Below are 20,682 nucleotides of genomic sequence, written 5' to 3'. Positions count from 1 at the left end.
TCTTCATTTAATCCAGCAAATTAGAAATTTATTGTTTCTCTTTAATTTATTTTTATTTTGATTTTAACCTGTATTTTTTTAATTGTTATTTTTTTATTTTGAATCTTTTTTAGTGATTTTTTTTCTATCCGTCAACATTTTATTTTTTAAGGATTAAGTTTTACGTGTTTTCCATGCATGATACTTTTGACCTGATGATTTAGATCAGGAGCTTAAAAAGTTATTAAGAGTTATCATCTTTTTTAGCTTATTTTCTTTTCTAATTTCTTCTTTTAACTTTTTGAATAAAAAAATAGCTTTGTATTTTTTTCAATTCTTTTTCTATCATGTTATGGTGACCTCCTGACATAGAACATGAGTTTAAGAAGTTAACTTGGACTTCCTCACTTTTAATCTCTAAATTACATATCTATCATGCTAGTTTATGTTGGTTTACATTGTTTTTTTTTTAAATTTTATTTTATCATTTCCTGTTTAATTATCTAAAAATTGAACAATATAGTTTTTTTTTTCACTCTTGATTAAAGGTTTATCCTGAGTTTTCGTGATAATTTTTTTTTTATGTTTTATCTGTTTGTTATTGTTGCTTCTTTTTTTTTTTCACTGATTCAAATAAAATCAGCTTTTTTAATTGCTCAGGGTAGGATTATAATCTGGGTTATCGAATTTTTCTTCTTTCTTTAAAAGGCTCCAGCTACGTAGTTTATTCTATTATAGGAAGAGAAATATCTAGTACAAGGATTCCCTCAGATCAGGAGGGACACCCTGACTTTCAGACCGATAATGTTGATTGCCGCTGGGACAGCAATGGTTGAGCTTTAATGGACTAATGACATGGACGAAGAAAAGAGAGAATCTATTTAAGAAAGCAAAAAATATGAAAAAAGAAAGAACAAAAAGAAAATACCATTCACATCGTCACAGTAAATTAAAAATTTTAAATATATTTTACTCAGTAACCAGTATAATCTAATACAAGTTAAAAAGAGGGATATTTTGATAAAATTAAATATTTCAACAAATTTTATATTTTTATATATAGTTATGGATAAATAAGCGGAGGGTGCTCGAGATGGTGTGACCATGCTCAACGTAGAACACCGGAGGCTAGTTCGGATAAGTTAGAAGTTGACAATGATAGAGACAGGGAAGTGACCTCCATTATCGTGGATGAAGTGACATCAAAGTATTTAAAATCTTTTGATGTTGAGATGGATTTGGTGTATAATTGCATGGAATGACGTAAAAGGATCCATATAGCTTACCCCACCCAATTAGGGATCGAGGCTTGGTAGGTTGGTGCCACAGTTCTCTTCCTCCTCTATTCATCCTCTTGTTCTTTCTTTGATTGCTTTAATATGCTGCTGCCACAGTGCTGCGAGCTAGCGTTCCAATCCTTTTCTTCTAAAACAAATACTGTAAAACCTCAATTCAGCTGACTCCTAACGAGGAATGTTTTGTGGGACATTAATAAAAAAAAATTCCAAAATCAGAATCACTGTTTTTTCTTGAGCACCACAGATTAAAATTCTCAAGACGCTGCAAGTCTTGTAAAAGTTCTCAAATAACCTTTCACAAACCGTTATTCTCAGAATACAATCATTTGGGAGAAGAGTCCTATCCATTTTAGCTGTATATTTGATTTTAATTCCAAACAGCTCTATAGAATAGCTTTCTTTGAAATCCGGTAATGACTAGCAACTTGTCTTCGCCATTCATGAATTGGAACCTACAGATAAGACCGGGAAAATAATTTCCATATTAATTTGAATTTGTGATGTCATTAAGAATGAATTGACACCAAGAAATTTGGCCACATATCAGGATGAGATAAAAGAAATAAAAGAATAAATCTTACAGCAGGGAAGCCACCATAATCCCCAGGCCCTCTAATGTCTTTGGTCACACAGCTATTAGCAGCAAGCCGGACCTGCAACTCAACCAAATCAGATATGCCACGACAAACACCATAAATTTATATCAGTTACAGTAGCTCATCCAAGGCCAGGCCTGTATCTCAGCCATTACATGCAATTCAATCTAATGATCTATGCATCGTCTAATGGAGATCGTGATAGTACTATGTGACAAACAGATACAAGTTTGCAGAAAAAAGATCTGTCTGAGAATATTTCGGAGGCCCCAGATGAAGAGAGTTGAATGCAAATCGGAGGCTTGAGACTCATAAGAAATTTGGAGCTTGCCCTAGTAACTACACACAGAAAGTAGCAATTCTTTGCATGATTCAGCTTTTTCATGGACTACAAGCGTCAATGTGTCAATCACCCAATGAAAGAATCACCTCACTGTTTCTCAAGACCAAATACATGATTTAATACCTTCGATGCAATAGATACATGATCACGAACTGCAACCCTTCCTCCTAAAGTGACGTAGTCTCCCATGCTAAACAAGAACAAGCAAGACAAAGATGTAAACAACCAATGCCTTCTAAACCCACCCAATCATCTACGTACTGAATTTAAAACGCATAAAAAGGAAACTCGAAGTACTTCAAAAGAAACAGCATCATATACATATTCTTCAGAAGCAACTTACGTCACTGAGCCTGCAATCCCAACCTGTCCACAAAGCATGCAACCCTTTCCTATAACCACATTATGACCAATCTGCAAAGCCAGGTAGAAAGGCAATTAGATACCACTAAATGAGAATACCATCTGGCCAAAATGGAAGAGAAGAAAAACTCACTTGGACTAAATTATCTAACTTTGAATGTTCCCCAATAACTGTGTCTCTCCAACTGCACATAACCAAATGGGTGGTGTACTTAGTCATCTAGTTTGGACAGGTTCCACATTCAAGCCCGTTTACTATTAAACATACATAAATATGAGTAAAAATCTAGTCCCAACAGCCATCACACCTTCCCCTGTCAATGCATGTATTTGCCCCAATCTCCACATGATCTCCTATGATAGAATTCAGCAGCTGAAAAATAAAATAGAACAGTTCAGTTGCTGATCCAGAACTGAACAAGACATATAAAAAAAAGTGTAAATGGCATAGTGTGAGCCGCTAGGAGTGATATTATAAATTTTCACTGTCACTGATTATGATGCTCCATAATTCAAATGTTAAAGTAATACACAATAAAAGAATGCCCAGATTCACAAAGCACATATAAATAATTGATGTATGCCTAAAATGTGAGAGTCCATACACAGGGATCAGGGGTGGTGCGCGCGCGCGCGCGCACTCTTGTGCATATATAGAAAGGAGGGGAGAGAGAGAGAAACAACAAAATCAGAGAGAGAAACAACAAAATCAATTAAAATGGTCCTCAAAAACTATTAAATATCACCAACTTGAGGCTTCTTCATCATGTTGCCTTTGTCATCCACGAAAAACCCAAATCCTGTAGGTCAAAAACATATGATTTAGTGATCAATATTTCACCAACAAATCACAGGTCCGTGTATAAGGTGCACAGGGTAGAAGCAGAGATAATGTCGAAGTTTATAAACATGTAGCAAGCATCAATTAGCACAAAATGTCAAAATGTTAACATAGAAAAGACTGCATTTTTAAGTGGTCAAACGCATTGCTCTTCCTAACACATGTAATTAATCATAGATCAGTTCGATATATATAACTATCGACAATACGTATAGAGGTAAGGTACTAAGAACTTAAAAGTTATAAAATTGTTGTAAATAAAAAGAAGCAGGTAATGTTTGACTCTAAATTTAAAAATAACTAAGCCTTACCATCTTGACCAATGCATACTCCATGGTGAACTACACACGAATCCCCTATCCTACAATTACTGAGGCCAACATTATACCTGATAAAAAAATAGAATTGCTATAAGAAAAAAAACCAATAATATTAATCGCATAATAAAAATTCCACGAAGACCCTTTTTTGCATAAAGAATTATACCCTATCTTTGTAGAGTGACCAATAGTCACTTCAGGTCCTACAACAGTTCCTGATCCCACATAAACATTAGGGCCCAGCACAGCTTTTGAATGAACTACTGCGCCAATTTCAATTAACACTGTTGGGTCGATGCAAGCTGATTTGTGGAAAGTTCCACCTCCATTGTTCCATTTTGAATATTCTTCATAAGAACAGAAAAGCAAGAATCGGTTAGTAAATGTCTTGTGCCATACATTTTAGCAAACAGGTTGTAGGCAAGAAAATTTGAACTTGAGATGAATCAGAGATATCTGGTTTAAGAATGTTTATAGGCATACCAATTTGATTAATGGAGGATGCTGAGTAATTTGAGACACCAGAGTGTTTGATTGGTCTCTTTAAGGAAATGAGATGGGATAATCTTTTGGCAGAGATTGCCATCATACGCTACTAGCAGTGTGGTTTTGCTGGGGTTTTGAACTCTGAAAAGAACAGCCAGTGGGCACTGGCAAAGTCTCTTCGTGCTTGTATTTAAAAAGAGTCTTACAATCACACCCCTAGCCACTTGCAAATTAGCATTTGAGCAAACTTTACACGTATCCCAATCTTTGGGTCAAAGTTATTAACATGCCTTAACAACTAGGGGACATGTTAAACGAATTAATTTAAAATTATATTTTTTAATTTGCCTGGTCTAATAATAATTATTGTTAAATAGACTACTAGAAAAGATTAAATCGCATCTTTCAAAAAGACAAGTACTTAAATGAACGTTGGTGTTGGCCACCGCTGGCTTACTGCACCTGATGGAGGCAAGGGAGCTACTAATAAAAGTTTAATTTAGTTACTATATTTCTAGATAAATGCAACTCAGTCCCTTTATAATCTATGGGAATTATTGACCGTCGCAAATTGAACAGCATTTTGTGGATGAAAATGAAACGGATCAAAGGGGGTGTTAGCATATCCACACCATTCTTGCAATATCTGAAAACCATCACATACCCCTACGAGACGAGATCGGTGGAGGCAAGGACGGAGCTACGAAGTCTCAGAAGGGGGCCAAGATTATTATAATTTTTTTAAGAAAAGTCAAAATTTAAATTTTATTAGTTTTGGCTTTTAAACTTTTAGGGCTGGGAGTTTTCAGGTGGAGGAGGGCTTTGTAAACTCATTGGGTGCCAATTAGTTAGGGTGCCTGACTTAATTTGTTTTGTTAAATATGAATGAAAATCATATAAAATCATATTACAAGATAAAATCCTTAAATAAAACAAAAAAATCATAAAATATAGAGTCCAAAATGCCAAACCACAAACATGTTAGACCTGGAAAGATCCCACCACTACCGAAAGGAGACACAAGTTAATCTCAGGGAAATAGCAAGTAAATTTTCTGCCAGTAAAATCTGAACTTCATTGATCTTGATGTCTCATACACTGATATTCAGAAAATCTTGCATTAGAGCCATCAAAAGTACACAACACGAGGCCAATCACTAATACTAATGATTCTGAAGTAAAAGCGAGCAAATGTGTGTTTGTCAAATCATTGGTCTCACAATTAAGCTAATAGCAATAAGCTACTTGCCAACACTTGACAGATTTGTTGAAAACCGTGGAACCCGAGGAGGTCAATAAACAGATACTGCTTGGTGCCCCATTGCATTTCAGAGAAGGCCTCTTCTTCTCTTGTAGTCACCAACCGTCAAGGTCAGTGCGTGTCTTCTCCCATCATTCTCAGGAACGCGGCATCCAACAGTTGCTTCAATCCTCTGTTTCCTAGCCATGAACCCTGCCTGAGCGCCCTGAGGTCCTCCAAACTCCTGCAGTGCAGTAAGTGAGATTTCAATCTCAAAGCTGTGCATTGTATTTGACTCAGTGCCTTGATCCACAGGAGCACTGGTATCAACCAACTTCCCGGCATCAGCTGCCGCTTCCAAGGCAGCTGCTGTAGCAGCCACACCAGCCTCTGACATCACCCCTGCTACAACTTGATTACTAGCTGCAACTGCCACTGCCTCATTTGCCTCGCTAATTTTAGTTGCATCAGGATCATCTGCTTCAGCAGGTTTTGAAACATAGTAGTTCCTTGACCTGGTCCATCTCCTTGAAAATGGATCATACCCAGCTTCCCCGGCTTTTAGACCTGTATTTACTGGCTTCATTTCGGATGCATTTCTAAAATTCTCAACTCTGTTCTTTCTGTTCATTTCTGCCAACCTAATAGCCTTAGCATCTTTCACCTTAGCCTGCCGAGATGCCTCCAGTTCCTCAATTCTTGCATTGATCCTCTCTACCTCTGCCTCGTCATGCTTGCTCTGCGCAATTTCCAACTCCCTCCTCAACCTGTCCTTCTCAGCAGCGACATTTAATGGTCTCGACGAGGCAGATTTTTTCTCCTGCAACATCTGCTTCACAGTGGCTGCCGAGTACACAAAAGTGTTTGATTTTCTTATGGCCTCCTTCTTTTCCAAGATATCCTGTTTGCTTGGCAACCTGCCACCACCACACTCCACCTCTCTAACCCACTGTTTATACTCTTCCTCAGTTGGTCCAGAATCTGAAACCATAGCCATCTGCCACCTGGCAGCAGAGGTGTCAGCACCCCAGGTAACATTCAAATACTTATAAGTTGATTTGTTCTCCAGCTTGTATGGCTTGTCAGGTTCAGCAGCATCAACATTCCGGACCATGCAGAGCCTGTAAACGGGCCCAGACCTTGACCTACCTATCCCAACCCTCACGAAACAACCAATAATCAATTCTTCAAACCAAGGCTCCATAAACCATTTCGCAAGTTTGGTTCTCCGAATGGTAATTTCTTTTATATCTTCATAAGTTGGACCCTGGGACCCGGGTTCCACATCCTCATCACTATCTGCCATTCCACCATCACCTGTTGACCCTTCATCCTCACTGTGAGATCTACTTCCACTCTCACTACTGGAGCTACTCAGACTTGCTGAAGTGAAATTATTCTTCTTGACTTGTGAAAAACCCCGGCTGCCAGCGGATCCTCTAGACACATCCCGCAACTTGCGATGAGCCTCAGGATCCTGCTGCTTTAAACGTTTAGCTCTCAATTCATTCAATGCATCATCTTTAGCAGCTGCCCTGTCAGCAGACCTAGCTGATGAACGCACTCCGCGAGTTGATGGAAGAGGCGGAGTCTCTTTTCTAGATCGGGTTGGCTTATCATTATCCCTTTTCAATCTAATCTTCTCAGTCAAATGCTTATCCCCTTTCTTGTCTGCTCGATCTGCCAATATCAACTCCCTATCAAGTTCACTCATTTGAGCAAGCTTCTTCCTATCATCCTCGTCTTTGTAAAGATCATCACCAATATCAGATTCATCACTACTTCCACCCTCACGATCTGAACCACCACCATCATAATCACCTTCATCCTGACTACCCTCCTCCTCATCCCTCTCGTTAGTCTCCAATCTCTTCTTCAAAGGCACTTGAGACCCTGATGGCTTCCTATTTGCATAAGCGCGATCATCATCAGAATCATCATCTCTAGAATCACTTCCACCATCAGAATATGAACCCTCACGTTTTCGCCTCCTGGAAGGCAGTATCGAATTCCTGTTTCTTCCTGATTTCCCAGTCCTCCCCGCTGCCTCAAGCAGCAAATTTTCTAAATCAGCCATTGTCCTCCCAATACACTACACAGACTTCTAGTAACACCTGAACAAGTCTCCAAGTGTTAATCCAACAAGTTAACCAATCAAATAGTGAAAAGCAAGCAGCAGAACAACATCATTTGGTTATCAAAAGAAAATCTTCCTAGCTGTCTCAATCATAAAAACGCAACCATGCAAAAAAAATCCAAGTTTTTTGCTTTGTCATAATTTTCTTTCACGGGGTTATAATTTCCACTATAATATTTGTTAACCCAGTAAAGAAAAAAAGACCCAAATTAATCCCACAGCTGATTGAAACCCTAAGATCATAAAAAGTAATCTCTTCTCTTTTTTTGTGAAACCCTAGAATTCAAACACAGCGCAAGATTAAGCAATCCAAGTCATGAGAAAGAGGCAAGAAAGTTAAGTTGTGTAAGAGCTTGGAGAGGCGACAGAGAGAGAGTGCCTACCAGGTGAAATTTCTAAGGCAGGGTCGAGCTAAAGACTGAATCTTTGCAATCCAGATGATGCGTGGAGAGACACCGAGAATAGCAGTTCGAATTTTTTTTATATATGAAATAATCAGGGTGTTTTTCTAGACTAATTTTTGGTATATATAAAATCAATCCCCTGAGTTAAATTTCATATCAAATCACTACAAAAAGTTTAGATTATTATGATTTAACCAACAAAAAAGGATGATGATATGTTGTTAATTTGTTTTAAAAAATATATTTTTAAAATTGAATTTATATTAAAAATGAATTTTATAAAATAATAATAAAATATTATTTTAATATATTAAAAAAACATTTTTATACAAATACAATCATACACTATACACACACTAGATGTTATACCCGCATAATATCACGAGTTTGTAACGTTCTTATGTATTGTTGTGGATTTATAAGAAAAATTATTGTAATTCATAATATTTTTTTTTAAATATAAAATTAAAATTTTAATTAATTTAATATTAAAAAATTTAATAAAGATAATTTTAGAAAAATTATTTCAAAAATAAAAGGAAAAAAAACTAAGTAGAGAAACATTGTAGCAATCTATAGTGTTTCATGAGAAAATCTAAAGTTGTAATTTTTAACCAGCTTAATATTAAAAATAATAAAATCAATAAAAATAATTTTAAAAAAAATCATAAAAAAATATATGAGGGAACACTATAGCAATCCACAGTGTTTTAAAAAAAACTATGAAGCTAAATTCTTAACCAATTCAGTATAAAAAAAAATAAAATCAACAAAGATAATTCTATAAAAAAATTCATAAAAAAAAACCATATGGTGAAACACTGTAGCAATTCACAATATTTTTTTTTAAAAAAACTATAGCTAAATTCTCAACTAGCTCAATATTAAAAAAATAAAATCGATAAAAATAATTTTAAAGAAATAACACAAATAAAAAGACAATTTTAGGGGAAAAAAGCCAAAAAAAAAACATGTGGGGAAAGTTAAAGCTAAATTCTCAATCAACTCAATATTAAAATCATTTAGGAAAATATTGTAGTAATCTATAATGTTTTGTGATGAAATATACAATAATAATTTTCAACCAACTCAATATTAAAAAAATAAAATTAACAAAGATAATTTTAAAAAATATCACAAAAAAAAACAAAAGGAAAAAACAAACCATACAGGAAACAATATAGTAATCTATAGTGTTTCATGAGGAAATCTAATGTTGTAATTTTCAATTAATACAATATTAAAACAATAAAATCAATAAATATAATTTTGAAAACAATCATAACAAAAAAAATCGTATAAGAAAATATTATAGCAATCAACAGTGTTTTAAATAAAAAAATACAAAACTAAATTTTCAATCAGTTCAATATGAAAAAATAAATTCGACAAAGACAATTTTGAAAAAAAAATTAATAAAAAAGACATATGAAGAAACATTGTAGTAAGGTAAAAATCAAGTAGGGAAACACTATAACAATCCATAATGTTTTAAAGAACTATAAATTTAAAATTTTAATTAGTTCGATATAAAAAAATAAAATCGATAAAGATCATTATAAAAAAACAAAAAAAATCATTAAAAAATTATACGAGGGAACACTGTAGTAATCCACAAAAAAAACTACGAAACTAAATTCTCAACCAGCTTAATATAAAAAATATAAAATCAACAAAAACAATTCTAAAAAAAAAAGATGATAATTTTTAGGAAAAAAATATGAAAAAAGTTAAAGCTAAATTCTCAAACAGCTTAATATCAAAAAAATAAATTCAATAAAGATAATTTAAAAAAACAAATATATGGGGAAACATTGCAGTAAAACAAAAACCATAAGGGAGAAACACTATAGCAATCCACAATGTTTTTTTAAAAAAACTACAAAACTAAATTTTTAATCATTTCAATATTTAAAAAAATTAGCAAAGATAATTTGAAAAAAAATTAAAAAAAAGCAAATTTTGGAAAAAAAAATGTAAGACAAAAAAAACATGAAAAAATAAGCAAACAAAAGTGGGGAAAGCTAACCTTTATGAAGCATATCACTATGACCTGGTACAAAACCAATTTTTATTTTTCAATCTCTGTAATGGATATAATATAATAATAACTATATGGAAAAAACAAAAAGGTTATGTGAGAAATGTAAAAAAAAAACAAAAGGTTGTGTGGGGAAAGCTATAGTGCTTTTCTCATGCGTTTTATATATATATAAAGAGTTATGCTATTTTTGTTTTTTTTTTCTATAAACACGTCACTTAATTAAAAGGATTAGACTAATGATTAGAAGGTAGAAATAGAACTAAGTAATTTATAATCGATGGTTTTAGTGGAAGAGTTTTTAAAAATAAAAACTTAAAAAATTATAAATAAATATATTAGTTAAATATCTGAGCGTGATAGCTAGTGTCCATTTAATCAAAGATAAAATAATAAAAAGTCAAAAAATAAACAAAAAACCATTATTTGTTTATAAAAAATTAGCGATATGAATCTTAGAGATCATCCAAAATGAAATCCCCTCGAGTTTCATCAAGACCCTCCATTTTTTTTATATTTGATAAATCTAGATATTAAGCTTGTTGCTAAAATTAAACTTGATTAAGGTTGGAGTTACACTATTATTTTAAATTGTAAGAACTATTTCAAAAATAAAGTTAAGAATAAGTTATTAACTTGTAGTTTACTTTTTTAAAAACTAGCTAATAAACATTTAAATCAGACACAGTATAAAAAATTAAAATACTCAAATAAAACAAAAGTACATTGACCACAACTATCTAATGAGGACCAAATCAATCATAAATACATTCAAATTCATATATGTTTGGTATTGTGGTATGATATACTTTATAAAAGTATTTTTTACTTGAAAAAACATTAAAATAATTTTTTATTTTTTATTTTTAACATTAACATATCAAAACTATTTGAAAACACTAAAAAAAATCAATCCAATGTTTTTTCAAACTAAACACACTTTTAGAATGCACTCAAACATAGTACCACACACAAAAGTAAATAATGCCCTCGTTTTAAAGCTAGATGTAGCAAAGATAGTAAAAATATGATGTAGTCTTCATTCCCACTTTTATATCATACAACAATTACTAAACATACATTTTGATCTTTAGTTCCTATAATGATGGTGTTTTTCTATAGGTTACTTGATACATGGTATTTATGGTGCTACTAGATGATTTGTCTTGCCAAAGCTGAATAACAAAATATCATATCCAACTATAAAAGGCATTGACTATCTGGCATGCCACTCATACATGAAAAGACCGCAATTAGTGATATTATTACTAGCCTTTTCACAATCCTATATTTTCTCCAAATTACCAAAGTACTATTGATTTTCATTTTACCCTTCTTAGAAAATATTTTTAACTATAATAAAATAGAGTAACATTATCATTACTAACAAGATTTGGGGTTCAAATTGATCATTCTCAGATTCTTCAAAAACAATTCCAGCCATTTGGGTCATGTCCAAACAATTGAGCTTTTTCCAACCAATTTCAAGTTCCAACTTAAATGGCTGAAATTCCAATCCAAGATTGACACCGACCCAATCTCTTAAGTCTTATCCTACTATACCATTTTATGCAGTTTTTCATATATTTTTCATACATAATTTTTCTATGTACACACAACTTTTGTTATACAGAGGAGACATATTTTTTTGTACCAATAATATTATACATCACTAACATTTTCACCAGAGGCAACAACAACCATAACATGACATAATAACCAATAAAACCACCATGACTAATCAATGGTAGCACACTACTTTCTTCATTAATAATACCTTCTCCTAGATGTATATAAATACATTTGGTCACTTTGTAAAATTTGAATTCATTGGTCAAAGCTTTACTTAGTCATTAAAAACTAAGCATGATAACATACATTCACATTCTTTATCATCAAAGTTAGTCATAAAAAACAATTAAAGCCAATCATGTCATTTTAGGCCATTAAAAACAGTTAAAGCCCAATCATGTCATTTTAGAATATAGAAGTTAACCATGTCATTTTAGGTCTAAATCATAGATTTTTTTTCTTCATACATACATTTCTCTTTAATTTATTTTCATACACATTACACTTATCTTAAATTTATTGACTTAAGTATCAGAGGATCCCCTATGCCAATAAGGGATTTGTTTTATAAAAAAGCTCACGGTTAAGCCTAATCATACTGACAACCGAGGATTCAACCATGGAAAATTCAATTTCTTTTTGAAGTCTTTTTTTACTTTATAAGGAACCTTTTAATTATAATGTACCTTTACTGGATATCGCACTAATGAGTTTGGATATGAATTTTAGAATAAAGAAAACAAAAAAAAAACATTAAAAATGTCATATTTAATAAAAAGGTGATGTATATAGATAAAGAGGAAAAGATTTGGTAGGTATATACATGAAATAAAGACAACTGAGGTATTTAATATAGATTAAGTATAAAGAGAGTATTATGTAAAGAAATAATAACAACAAAAAAAATATTAATCCACAGGGTGCCATAAATATTAGCAACGATTGTTTGAAGGTCTTATTAGAGTATTAAGCCTATACAATGTTTCTCACCATTATTGAATTATATTTTTCTAATAGAAAATGGTTAGCTTAAAATTCTTGATAAAGCTATGCAAATAAAAAAGTAAGTAAGAGTTATTCATGAATGATTAGATGAGTTTCTTATTAATAAATCAAACATAAAAGCTAATCGAACTACTTATAGAAAAGAAGGCTTTACGTATCAAATAGGTGTATAAAATAAAAAAAGAACACGACGGAAGAAAATGCTATAAAGTGAGATTAGTTGGAAGAGATTTTAGCCCAAAACATGTTATATATATATATATATATATATATATATATATCTTTTTTCTTGTAGTGAAGCTAACCATAATCAAACTAGTACTAGAAATTAAAGTTACAAAAGATCTGTATCTTGAACAATTAGATGTGAATATTGCTTTTCTTTATAAGGATTTGGAGGAATATATACACATGAATTAATCAGAAGGATTATATATATATATATATAAAAGGATAATGTAGCTTACAAACTGAAAATAAGCTTTAATGGCTTGAAATAAGCTCTTAGATAATGCTATAAGAAGTTCAACAATTTTATTTCCAATAATAGGTTCATAAGATTATAGGCAAACCATTATTGTTACATAAAAAGTTTTGACAACTCTCGTATCATTCTAATAATATATATATATATATATATATATATATATGCTTATTGTAGAATCTAGCATCGAGAAAATAAATAAAGAAGCAGTTACTAGAATTGCTTGAAATAAAGGATTTGGAACATACAAAACAAATCCTTGTTATAAGAATAATCAAAGATAGAATTAATTGTATCCTGAAACTTTCACACGATAAGTGTGAAAAAGGTGTTTCATAAATTCAACAAAGATAAAGTTAGTAAACATTTTATTGGCTATTTATTTTAGACTAAATAAAAAATAATCACCAAAGATAGAAAAAGAAAAGAATTGCATGAGTAAGTTCCTTATGCTTCAACAATTAAAAACATATATTATGATTTATATATGATCAGACATTGTATATGTAATTAGTTATAAATAGATACATGAGTAATCTAGATAAACAACATTGGTTAGTTGGTTTTAAGAGTAGTAAAATAGATTTTCATATATTTAAATAATTATTTAGAAATGTTACTTTATTTCACAAAGTTAGACATAAAGCTTCAAGGTTATCTAGATGTTGATTTGGTTGATGACATTGATAGTAGAAAATTACAATAAGATTCATATATATATTCTAGGTAACATAGTTGTATGTTGGGCTCAAATTAAAAGTGCATTATAGAATAAAAAGATTGATATTGAGTTGAGTTAGGTGGAGTTTTCTCCTTATTATAATTTTTATTTTTTTATAAAAAAAACCAGTTGCTCCAAATATCGATATAGATAAATTATCAAACCACACCTTTTGTTTTGTGTCTATGCAAGGGGGTTAATGTGCTTATCACTTATATTTTTTGATTACTTGGAGATAAAGACTTAGAGTGACCATGAATCTCTGTAAAAATTATGTTAGTTTTAAGTTTTATGGGTTGTGTAATGTTATGGGTTGTGTAATGTTAATGACAATAACGAGAACAATTTTCAAATGATATATTGCCAAGAGGTCTGCTTTCATTTAATTTATATTTTGTTTTTGTAATTGGTGGCGAGTAAATTATGTTTGACTAAGGATATTGAATCGGGTTAATAGTTTGACTCAAGCATATCCGGGTATGGCAGTTGGATTCGAGTGAATCCAATTATAACCTTTGAATTTAGAGGGTATAATCCTTGCTCAGCAATGATGGTTAGTATTTCAATGGGGGACTCATAGTTGGTATGCAAGATGCATGGCTAGGCTGTCAAAGGGGACACAAAGTTTATTTGGGAAACATGTGACCAATCCACTAATAAAATATACAAAGTTAGTAGAGGTGTTGTCTTATTGAGTCTTGTGGATACCATTGGCTCAATCTAAATATAACAGTCTATTAAAGAGAAATTAGATTTTGTCTTTTGTTAATTCTTTTTTGAACGAGCACGGTAATGAGCAATTGTTTTTATTTGTGGCAAGTGGGGCAACAAAAAGATTTTTGATTGGTTTCCGTTTGAAATCAAATCATATATAAAATTTAATTTAATTCCACATATAATTTAAATTCAATTTATAATATATTACAATTCTTATATTTGAAATAAATTATTAAATCATATAATTAAATTCAATTATAATATTTGAAATATTTGTGCAAATGAATTAGAAATCTTTACTATTTTTCTCTAGGATGTAGATTTCTAGCATATGCAGGATGAAGGATTTTCATGAAACTCACCCGAGCTAGGCTTCACCTCATTTGGTTGTCCCATGAAACCAAGTTGATGAGTTCGAGCCCTGGAGCTAGGCTTCACCTCATTTTTCAAAAAAATTTAAAATAAAAAATATTTTAAAACATAACAACTATTTAACATTCGAAAACTAAAAGGGATGAAGATCAATACTAATGTCTTTAAAATATCGCTGAATTGATCCGGGTAAATTGATGTCCAGTTGTTCCGAGTTTTCCCAACAATTTTGTCAGCCCCACAAAGTGCAGGTAATTTGTGTTTGCAACAGGAATTACTTCGATGGTCAAGCCATCTGGACTTAAAAATAAAAACAAGAAGAGCATAAAAACATTTGTCGGAGAAACAATTCTTCATCAGTTTACAAGGGCCTTGGAATTGCTTATGAAAAAACTATATCTTGGCCATATTCCCTTTGGTGTCGGTAGAAAAAACATGACTTTCATCACAAACAATGACATCCAGTGCAACTATTCAAGAAGAAGACGATGAAAATGGGGTCAGTTCTTTAGTGTCTCTTTTGAATGAAAATTTGGAAAGTGTTTGTGGTATTAAAGGTATTTTTGGAATATTATTTTTCATATTAATTCTAAAAATAATTACTGTAATTTTATTTGGAATTCAAATTAATATCCTCAAAAGATTTCAAACTAAGGATTGATTTAAATTTTGGAATTGAATTCAATTCCAAAGATTCCAAGCAACCAAAAAAAATTCAAGCAAAAGATGAAATCTCAGAAAATGAGAGTTTTATAATTAGTGATTTGATTCTCTCTTTGTTTTTTTACTTGAATGAACATAGGTTGCAAAAGATTTTGGAGCCAACCATGGCTAATGTAACAATGGAAGTGCCATTCATACCGCCAGGTCCAGAGTTCAATACCATAAGTACCTCCCTGAAGGCTTTATCCAGTTTTCCATTTTATATTTTCCTTGCTCTAAACATTCGTTATGGCATTTCTATTTTTTTTTATGGCATCAGATAGTTTGTTAGAATGTATAGAGATACGAAGCGACTTTCTATCCAATACTATCTATGCGTGCATGGACTGTGGCATTTACAAGGACTGTTACTACAAGCTCCTGACTATCTAATTTGCTGGAATCTAAGAATCTTTTAGCACTTTCCCTTAGAAACCTTTTCTTTTGAGTTGTACATAGGAACCTGGACGAGCAGAAGCTTATTTTGGTTGATTTGACTGGAAAACGGTGGTCAGAAAGATGTACATTTTGTTCTCTAGAAGTTGGACACCAATAGGTCCTGAAAACCAGGAGATCATGGATTTGGTGGACCTATCTATTCCTCCTCGCCCTTGGTTCACAGAGGAAGATCTTGCAATATATGGAGCCTTGTACCAGAACCTGGATTCCAAACGGCACTACAAGTTCCATACAGGTAAGTGCACATCGATAAAGGGAGTGCCGGTCTCTGCTAAATTGTCTGAATTGTTTGTACGTTAACATCTGATAAGAGTTTGGCTTGAAAGGGTACTTTTTAGGTCCTTTGATGAAGATTGCAACATAACAGAATCGGTAATTAAAGTTCCAGCACTTCTGATCATGGATGACAAAGATTATGTCTTCAGAATTCCAAGTATGGAAGATTGCATAAAGAGCTGGAAGGTCAAAGAGTTTGTTCCTGATCTGGACGTCATATATTTGCCTGAAGGAACCCGTTTTGTTCAGGAGCAATCACCTGACGAGGTGGATCAGCTCATACTCACTTTCCTTAATGCCAGTATTTGGTCACTAATATTTGTTGCGAAAGCTTCAGTTGGTTTTGATGCTGCAACTTTAGCGCATTGAAATCCAATTCTGATTCCTCTGTGTTTTTTTGAGTATGCAAAAGTGTATTAATGCAAGACAACTGCTCTCTGCCTCTTCTTCGTGGCATGTCCTGTATGTATTTGAGTATGTCAAGAAGTAAAATGCATCATTGAATTTGAATACATCGGCATTATGTGTGACAGTACTGTAGTATCTTGTCTCGCCTTGATGTTTGACCAAGGTTCATGTGAATTCTTGAAACATTTACCTGGAGGTCGAATGCATCACAGGGGTTTCCAATAATCACAGTTTCATACTGTGGAAAGCTGAAGAATAGCACACAAATCTGCTATTCTTAAACTTCTCTGAAACTGGCATTTTCCTTGATAAAAACTGGATATTATTAGCGACTGCTCGAGCTCAGAATGCCACACATATTGATTATTACCTTACCAACACAAGGAGATGAACACAGCACCTAAAAGAAGGTCCATTTGTCAAGAATGAGAGTTGATAGGTCCAATTGTCACCAGCCAGTACATCCAGTAGATAGAAAGTAAGGGCATAACTCTATGCCTGGGGATGATTGGGTAAACTCGCGTACATTTTTATAGTAGAGTGAAAAGGACTGTGCTGCATCTCACTGGATCATTTCCCACCTCCATGGACTGCTTTATTAGTACAGAAAGCTTCAGATCAGTCAACTCTCTCTCTTTCTAAATGGATCAGATACAACACAAGTACGTTAACATCAGAGGAGTGAAGCTTCACATTGCAGAGATTGGAACTGGTTTAGATCGACTATCACCTTTTCTTTTGCTTTTGCTTTTGCTTTCAATTTTATTTATTTTTAATCTTTTAGCAGATGAAAAAACTGTCTTTTTAGGTGTAGGTTCTTCGGTGGTGGTTTTCATACATGGTTTCCCAGAGATATGGTATTCATGGAGACACCAAATGATTGCCGTTGCTAATGGTGGATATCACGCAATCGCACCAGATTTAAGAGGTTATGGATTATCCGAGCACCATCCAGATCTTGAAAAGGCATCCTTCGATGACTTTGTGGAGGACACCATTGCTATCCTTGATTATTTTCAAATTGAGAAGGTAGCGGTCTTACACTGTGTCATTTTTAGCCTAGATGTGGCCATGTATTATTTCTTGTTTCACTACCAAGTACCAACTGGTTAAGTATATGTTTACTGTGTGCATTTGCAAATATTTAGCTTTGCTTGAAGTTAACCAAATTAAGTTGATCACAGGCCTTCTTGGTAGGAAAAGATTTTGGTTCCTGGCCTGTTTATCTCCTCTCTCTTCTCCATCCAACAAGAATTTCTGGAATAGTTTCATTGGGTGTGCCCTTCTTTCCTCCCAGGCCTCTACGATACAAGGACCTTCCCGAAGGTTTCTACATCCACAGGTGGAAGGTACATTGATTTTTTTGCTTCATTTTCTTGTAGTGGAACTTTAGGCTTTCTTTGTAACATATCAAATCTAAGTAACCTTGTCATTTTGGAAGACGAAGCTTTCTCTCTCTCTCTCTTTTTTAATTGGAAAAGCGTTGAAATTATGTTAAGGATGTGCTATAATTCTGCTTGTTTTTCTTTCTAAGAATCCTGCTGCAAATGGATAATGTGTGCTTAAGTTTTTGGTCTGCTTTGTTATCATAGAATGTTAGGCGCTGTTGTTATAAAACTTCAATCGTCAAACAGAATCATCAAGATCCTTTACTTGATTTCTTTTTGGCTAAAAAAATGAGTTGATTGGTTTATAATTCCATCCCTGGTAGGAACCTGGGCGTGCTGAGGCCGATTTTAGCAGATTTGATGTTAAAACTGTGTGGGGGAACATCTACATTCTCTTTTCAAGAAATGAAATCCCTATAGCAGAAAAAGATAAGGAGATTATGGATTTGGTGGATCCATCCACCCCTCTACCATCATGGTTAAGCAGTGAGGATCTTGCAATTTATGCAAATGCATATGAAAAATCAGGATTTGATTCTCCAATGCGAGCCCCGTACAAGTAAGAATTTGTATTGAAATATCCAATAAACCCTTGTCGTCCAGTTGTTCTTTGAAACTTGAAGCAAGAAATTCACTTCAAATGATCTGAATGCGAGTACCAATGTAGCATGCTGTATCTGGGTTCTTGCAGGGGACAGCGCAAAGAGTTCACCATCAGTAACCCAAAGGTTCAAGCCCCAGTGCTGCTAATTATGGGTGGGCAAGACTATTTCCTTAAATTCCCTGGGATTGAGGACTACTTAACAAGTGGGAAAGTAAGAGAATGTATGTCTGATCTAGAGATCAAGACCTTGCCAGAAGGAACCCATTTCGTCCAAGAGCAATTCCCTGACCAGGTAAACCAGCTAATCATCGACTTCCTCGAGAAACAAGTTCGATCAAGTTCATTAAAATAAAGTCGTCTCCATATCATTGAGACAAGAAATGACTTGATAATTGTATGGTGTTATGTGTGGCATGGCTATCATAAAACAGTACACATACTAGTTACTCAAAAGTGGTAGAAATCTTTGGTTAATGTTCTCTCTCTTTTCCCTTCAAGAGTGAGAGTTAATGTTCTCTCTCTTTTCCCTTCAAGAATGAGATTGCCTGTTGTTTGTACTTTATGTGCTTTTTGCACTTCTTTTATCTTTCAAACATTTTGATTTCTTTTGCCCTAATATTCGAGTCTTTTCTCTCACGTGGAATTTCATTATTACGTTGAAATGATAAGAAACGGAAAGTTCTCTCTCTCTCTCTCTCTCTCTCTCTATTTATATATATATATAGACATATTAATTTAAAATTAATAAAAAAATAAAAAAATTTCAAACTTTTTTAAAAACACTTACGAAACACGAAAACAAAAACAAATAAATAGGTCTTTATGTGCTTTTTGCACTTCTTTTATCTTTCAAACATTTTGATTTCTTTTGCCCTAATATTCGAGTCTTTTCTCTCACGTGGAATTTCATTATTACGTTGAAATGATAAGAAACGGAAAGTTCTCTCTCTCTCTCTCTCTCTCTCTCTCTCTATATATATATATATATATATATATATGATGAATGCAGTTTCGATCTTATTTATGTGAGATCCACTTTTATATGTCAAATGCATAGGTGAACTTCCATTGAGACTTGAGAAGAGCTGTTATTTGTTACGTATAACTCAAAGCCAGTTTTTTTTTTTTTTCCAAAATGAAGTGAGAAATGTGTGTTATTTCTCAATTTGTTCATACATTCGACTCGATTTAAATGGATGGAGCACCGATCTTTTGAGCTATTACAGGGGAGGGGATGGAAATTCTACTAGTGTTGAAAGAAAGATCTCTTACTGGTCAGGAAAAGTGATCCACAATATGGCCATCAGTGAATATCTTTTAGCCTTCATTCCAATGATTTGACTGGTGATTTTTCCTTCTTGACTGATCAAAACGTTCTACCTTTTGGGTTTCTTAAACACATGCAGATGCATGCGTTGTTTTTCCCAGGATCTTTCTGAAAGATCTGCTATCAAATATAATATGAAATGAAACAACTTGCATCAGCAGACAAGAGTAAAGAACATTATAGTGATATTAAGATTTGATAATTTAAATCTATATAGAATTTGAGGCAGCACAATGGTGTAAATTAAAGAAAATTAGGCCACCTGGTTCATACCAAAAGAAAAGAAAACGGTAACAAAATCTTGGATTACGATGGCCAAACCTTAGATGTCTCAAGATTTTGAGGCAGAACGTTTATCAAATGGAAATTGCTGATATTGACACCCAAATGGAAAAAATTATCAAACCTCAACTTCCTACAAATGGCAATGGCCTTTCTTAATGTGTTACGTGCACCATTATACATTATATTTTTCTGTTGTGTATTCATGGAATCCTCTTTGCCTTCCCCACAAATCCACTGATACATCTGTCACCAGCTTTCCGAAAACTGGCAATACTAGGCTTAAGGCCCTTGCTTTTGTCATTGTTACACGATCG

General features: G+C 33.2%; 3 protein-coding genes across 7 annotated transcripts; 1 reads left to right on the top strand and 2 right to left on the bottom strand.

Annotated features, from left to right (window-relative positions):
- Positions 1-926: 926 nt before the first annotated feature.
- Positions 927-4,504, bottom strand: LOC105128071 (probable UDP-3-O-acylglucosamine N-acyltransferase 2, mitochondrial). Of its 4 annotated transcripts, XR_842763.1 has the most exons (12): positions 4,224-4,504; positions 3,907-4,087; positions 3,732-3,808; positions 3,330-3,379; positions 2,888-2,952; positions 2,713-2,764; positions 2,560-2,630; positions 2,340-2,406; positions 1,859-1,930; positions 1,623-1,729; positions 1,266-1,416; positions 927-1,156 (listed from the first exon to the last, which is right to left on the bottom strand). XR_842763.1 is itself a non-coding variant. In XM_011029587.1 (11 exons), exons 1-10 carry the CDS (start codon positions 4,327-4,329, stop codon positions 1,661-1,663), a joined length of 810 nt encoding a protein of 269 aa, XP_011027889.1. In that variant the 5' UTR covers positions 4,330-4,504; the 3' UTR covers positions 927-1,442; positions 1,623-1,660. The 4 variants fall into 4 exon arrangements, 3 of the variants coding, with proteins under 3 accessions (XP_011027889.1, XP_011027888.1, XP_011027890.1); XM_011029587.1 differs by having other exon boundaries at positions 927-1,442; XM_011029586.1 differs by having other exon boundaries at positions 927-1,416.
- A 752-nt stretch (positions 4,505-5,256) lies between these two features.
- LOC105128070 (RNA polymerase-associated protein RTF1 homolog) lies at positions 5,257-8,115 on the bottom strand. Its single transcript, XM_011029585.1, has 2 exons — positions 7,987-8,115; positions 5,257-7,580 (listed from the first exon to the last, which is right to left on the bottom strand). Exon 2 carries the CDS (start codon positions 7,541-7,543, stop codon positions 5,555-5,557), a length of 1,989 nt encoding a protein of 662 aa, XP_011027887.1. The 5' UTR covers positions 7,544-7,580; positions 7,987-8,115; the 3' UTR covers positions 5,257-5,554.
- Positions 8,116-17,073: 8,958 nt separating this feature from the next.
- On the top strand, positions 17,074-19,201 carry LOC105128069 (bifunctional epoxide hydrolase 2-like). Of its 2 annotated transcripts, none has more exons than XM_011029583.1 (5): positions 17,074-17,476; positions 17,573-17,793; positions 17,949-18,113; positions 18,476-18,711; positions 18,844-19,201. In XM_011029583.1, exons 1-5 carry the CDS (start codon positions 17,407-17,409, stop codon positions 19,106-19,108), a joined length of 957 nt encoding a protein of 318 aa, XP_011027885.1. In that variant the 5' UTR covers positions 17,074-17,406; the 3' UTR covers positions 19,109-19,201. The 2 variants fall into 2 exon arrangements, with proteins under 2 accessions (XP_011027885.1, XP_011027886.1); XM_011029584.1 differs by having other exon boundaries at positions 17,075-17,476; positions 17,579-17,793.
- Positions 19,202-20,682: the final 1,481 nt, after the last annotated feature.

The sequence above is a fragment of the Populus euphratica genome, unplaced genomic scaffold, assembly GCF_000495115.2.
Source record: "Populus euphratica unplaced genomic scaffold, PopEup_1.0 scaffold15.1, whole genome shotgun sequence".
Taxonomy (NCBI): domain Eukaryota; kingdom Viridiplantae; phylum Streptophyta; class Magnoliopsida; order Malpighiales; family Salicaceae; genus Populus; species Populus euphratica.
This window is presented reverse-complemented; position numbering and strand designations above follow the sequence as displayed.

What these genes read in the sequence shown, in the direction of transcription:
- LOC105128069 (XM_011029583.1), top strand. Translation starts at nt 17,407, where the DNA reads ATGGATCAGATACAACACAAGTACGTTAACATCAGAGGAGTGAAGCTT. An exon ending in CATTGCAGAGATTGGAACTG is followed by an intron (nt 17,477 to 17,572) that starts GTTTAGATCGAC and finishes CTGTCTTTTTAG; the next exon opens with GTGTAGGTTCTTCGGTGGTG. An exon ending in TCTACATCCACAGGTGGAAG is followed by an intron (nt 18,114 to 18,475) that starts GTACATTGATTT and finishes CATCCCTGGTAG; the next exon opens with GAACCTGGGCGTGCTGAGGC.
- LOC105128071 (XM_011029587.1), bottom strand. Translation starts at nt 4,329, where the DNA reads ATGATGGCAATCTCTGCCAAAAGATTATCCCATCTCATTTCCTTAAAG. An exon ending in ACATGCATTGACAGGGGAAG is followed by an intron (nt 2,765 to 2,887) that starts GTGTGATGGCTG and finishes GGTTATGTGCAG; the next exon opens with TTGGAGAGACACAGTTATTG. An exon ending in ATTATGGTGGCTTCCCTGCT is followed by an intron (nt 1,730 to 1,858) that starts GTAAGATTTATT and finishes TCTTATCTGTAG; the next exon opens with GTTCCAATTCATGAATGGCG.
- LOC105128070 (XM_011029585.1), bottom strand. Translation starts at nt 7,543, where the DNA reads ATGGCTGATTTAGAAAATTTGCTGCTTGAGGCAGCGGGGAGGACTGGG.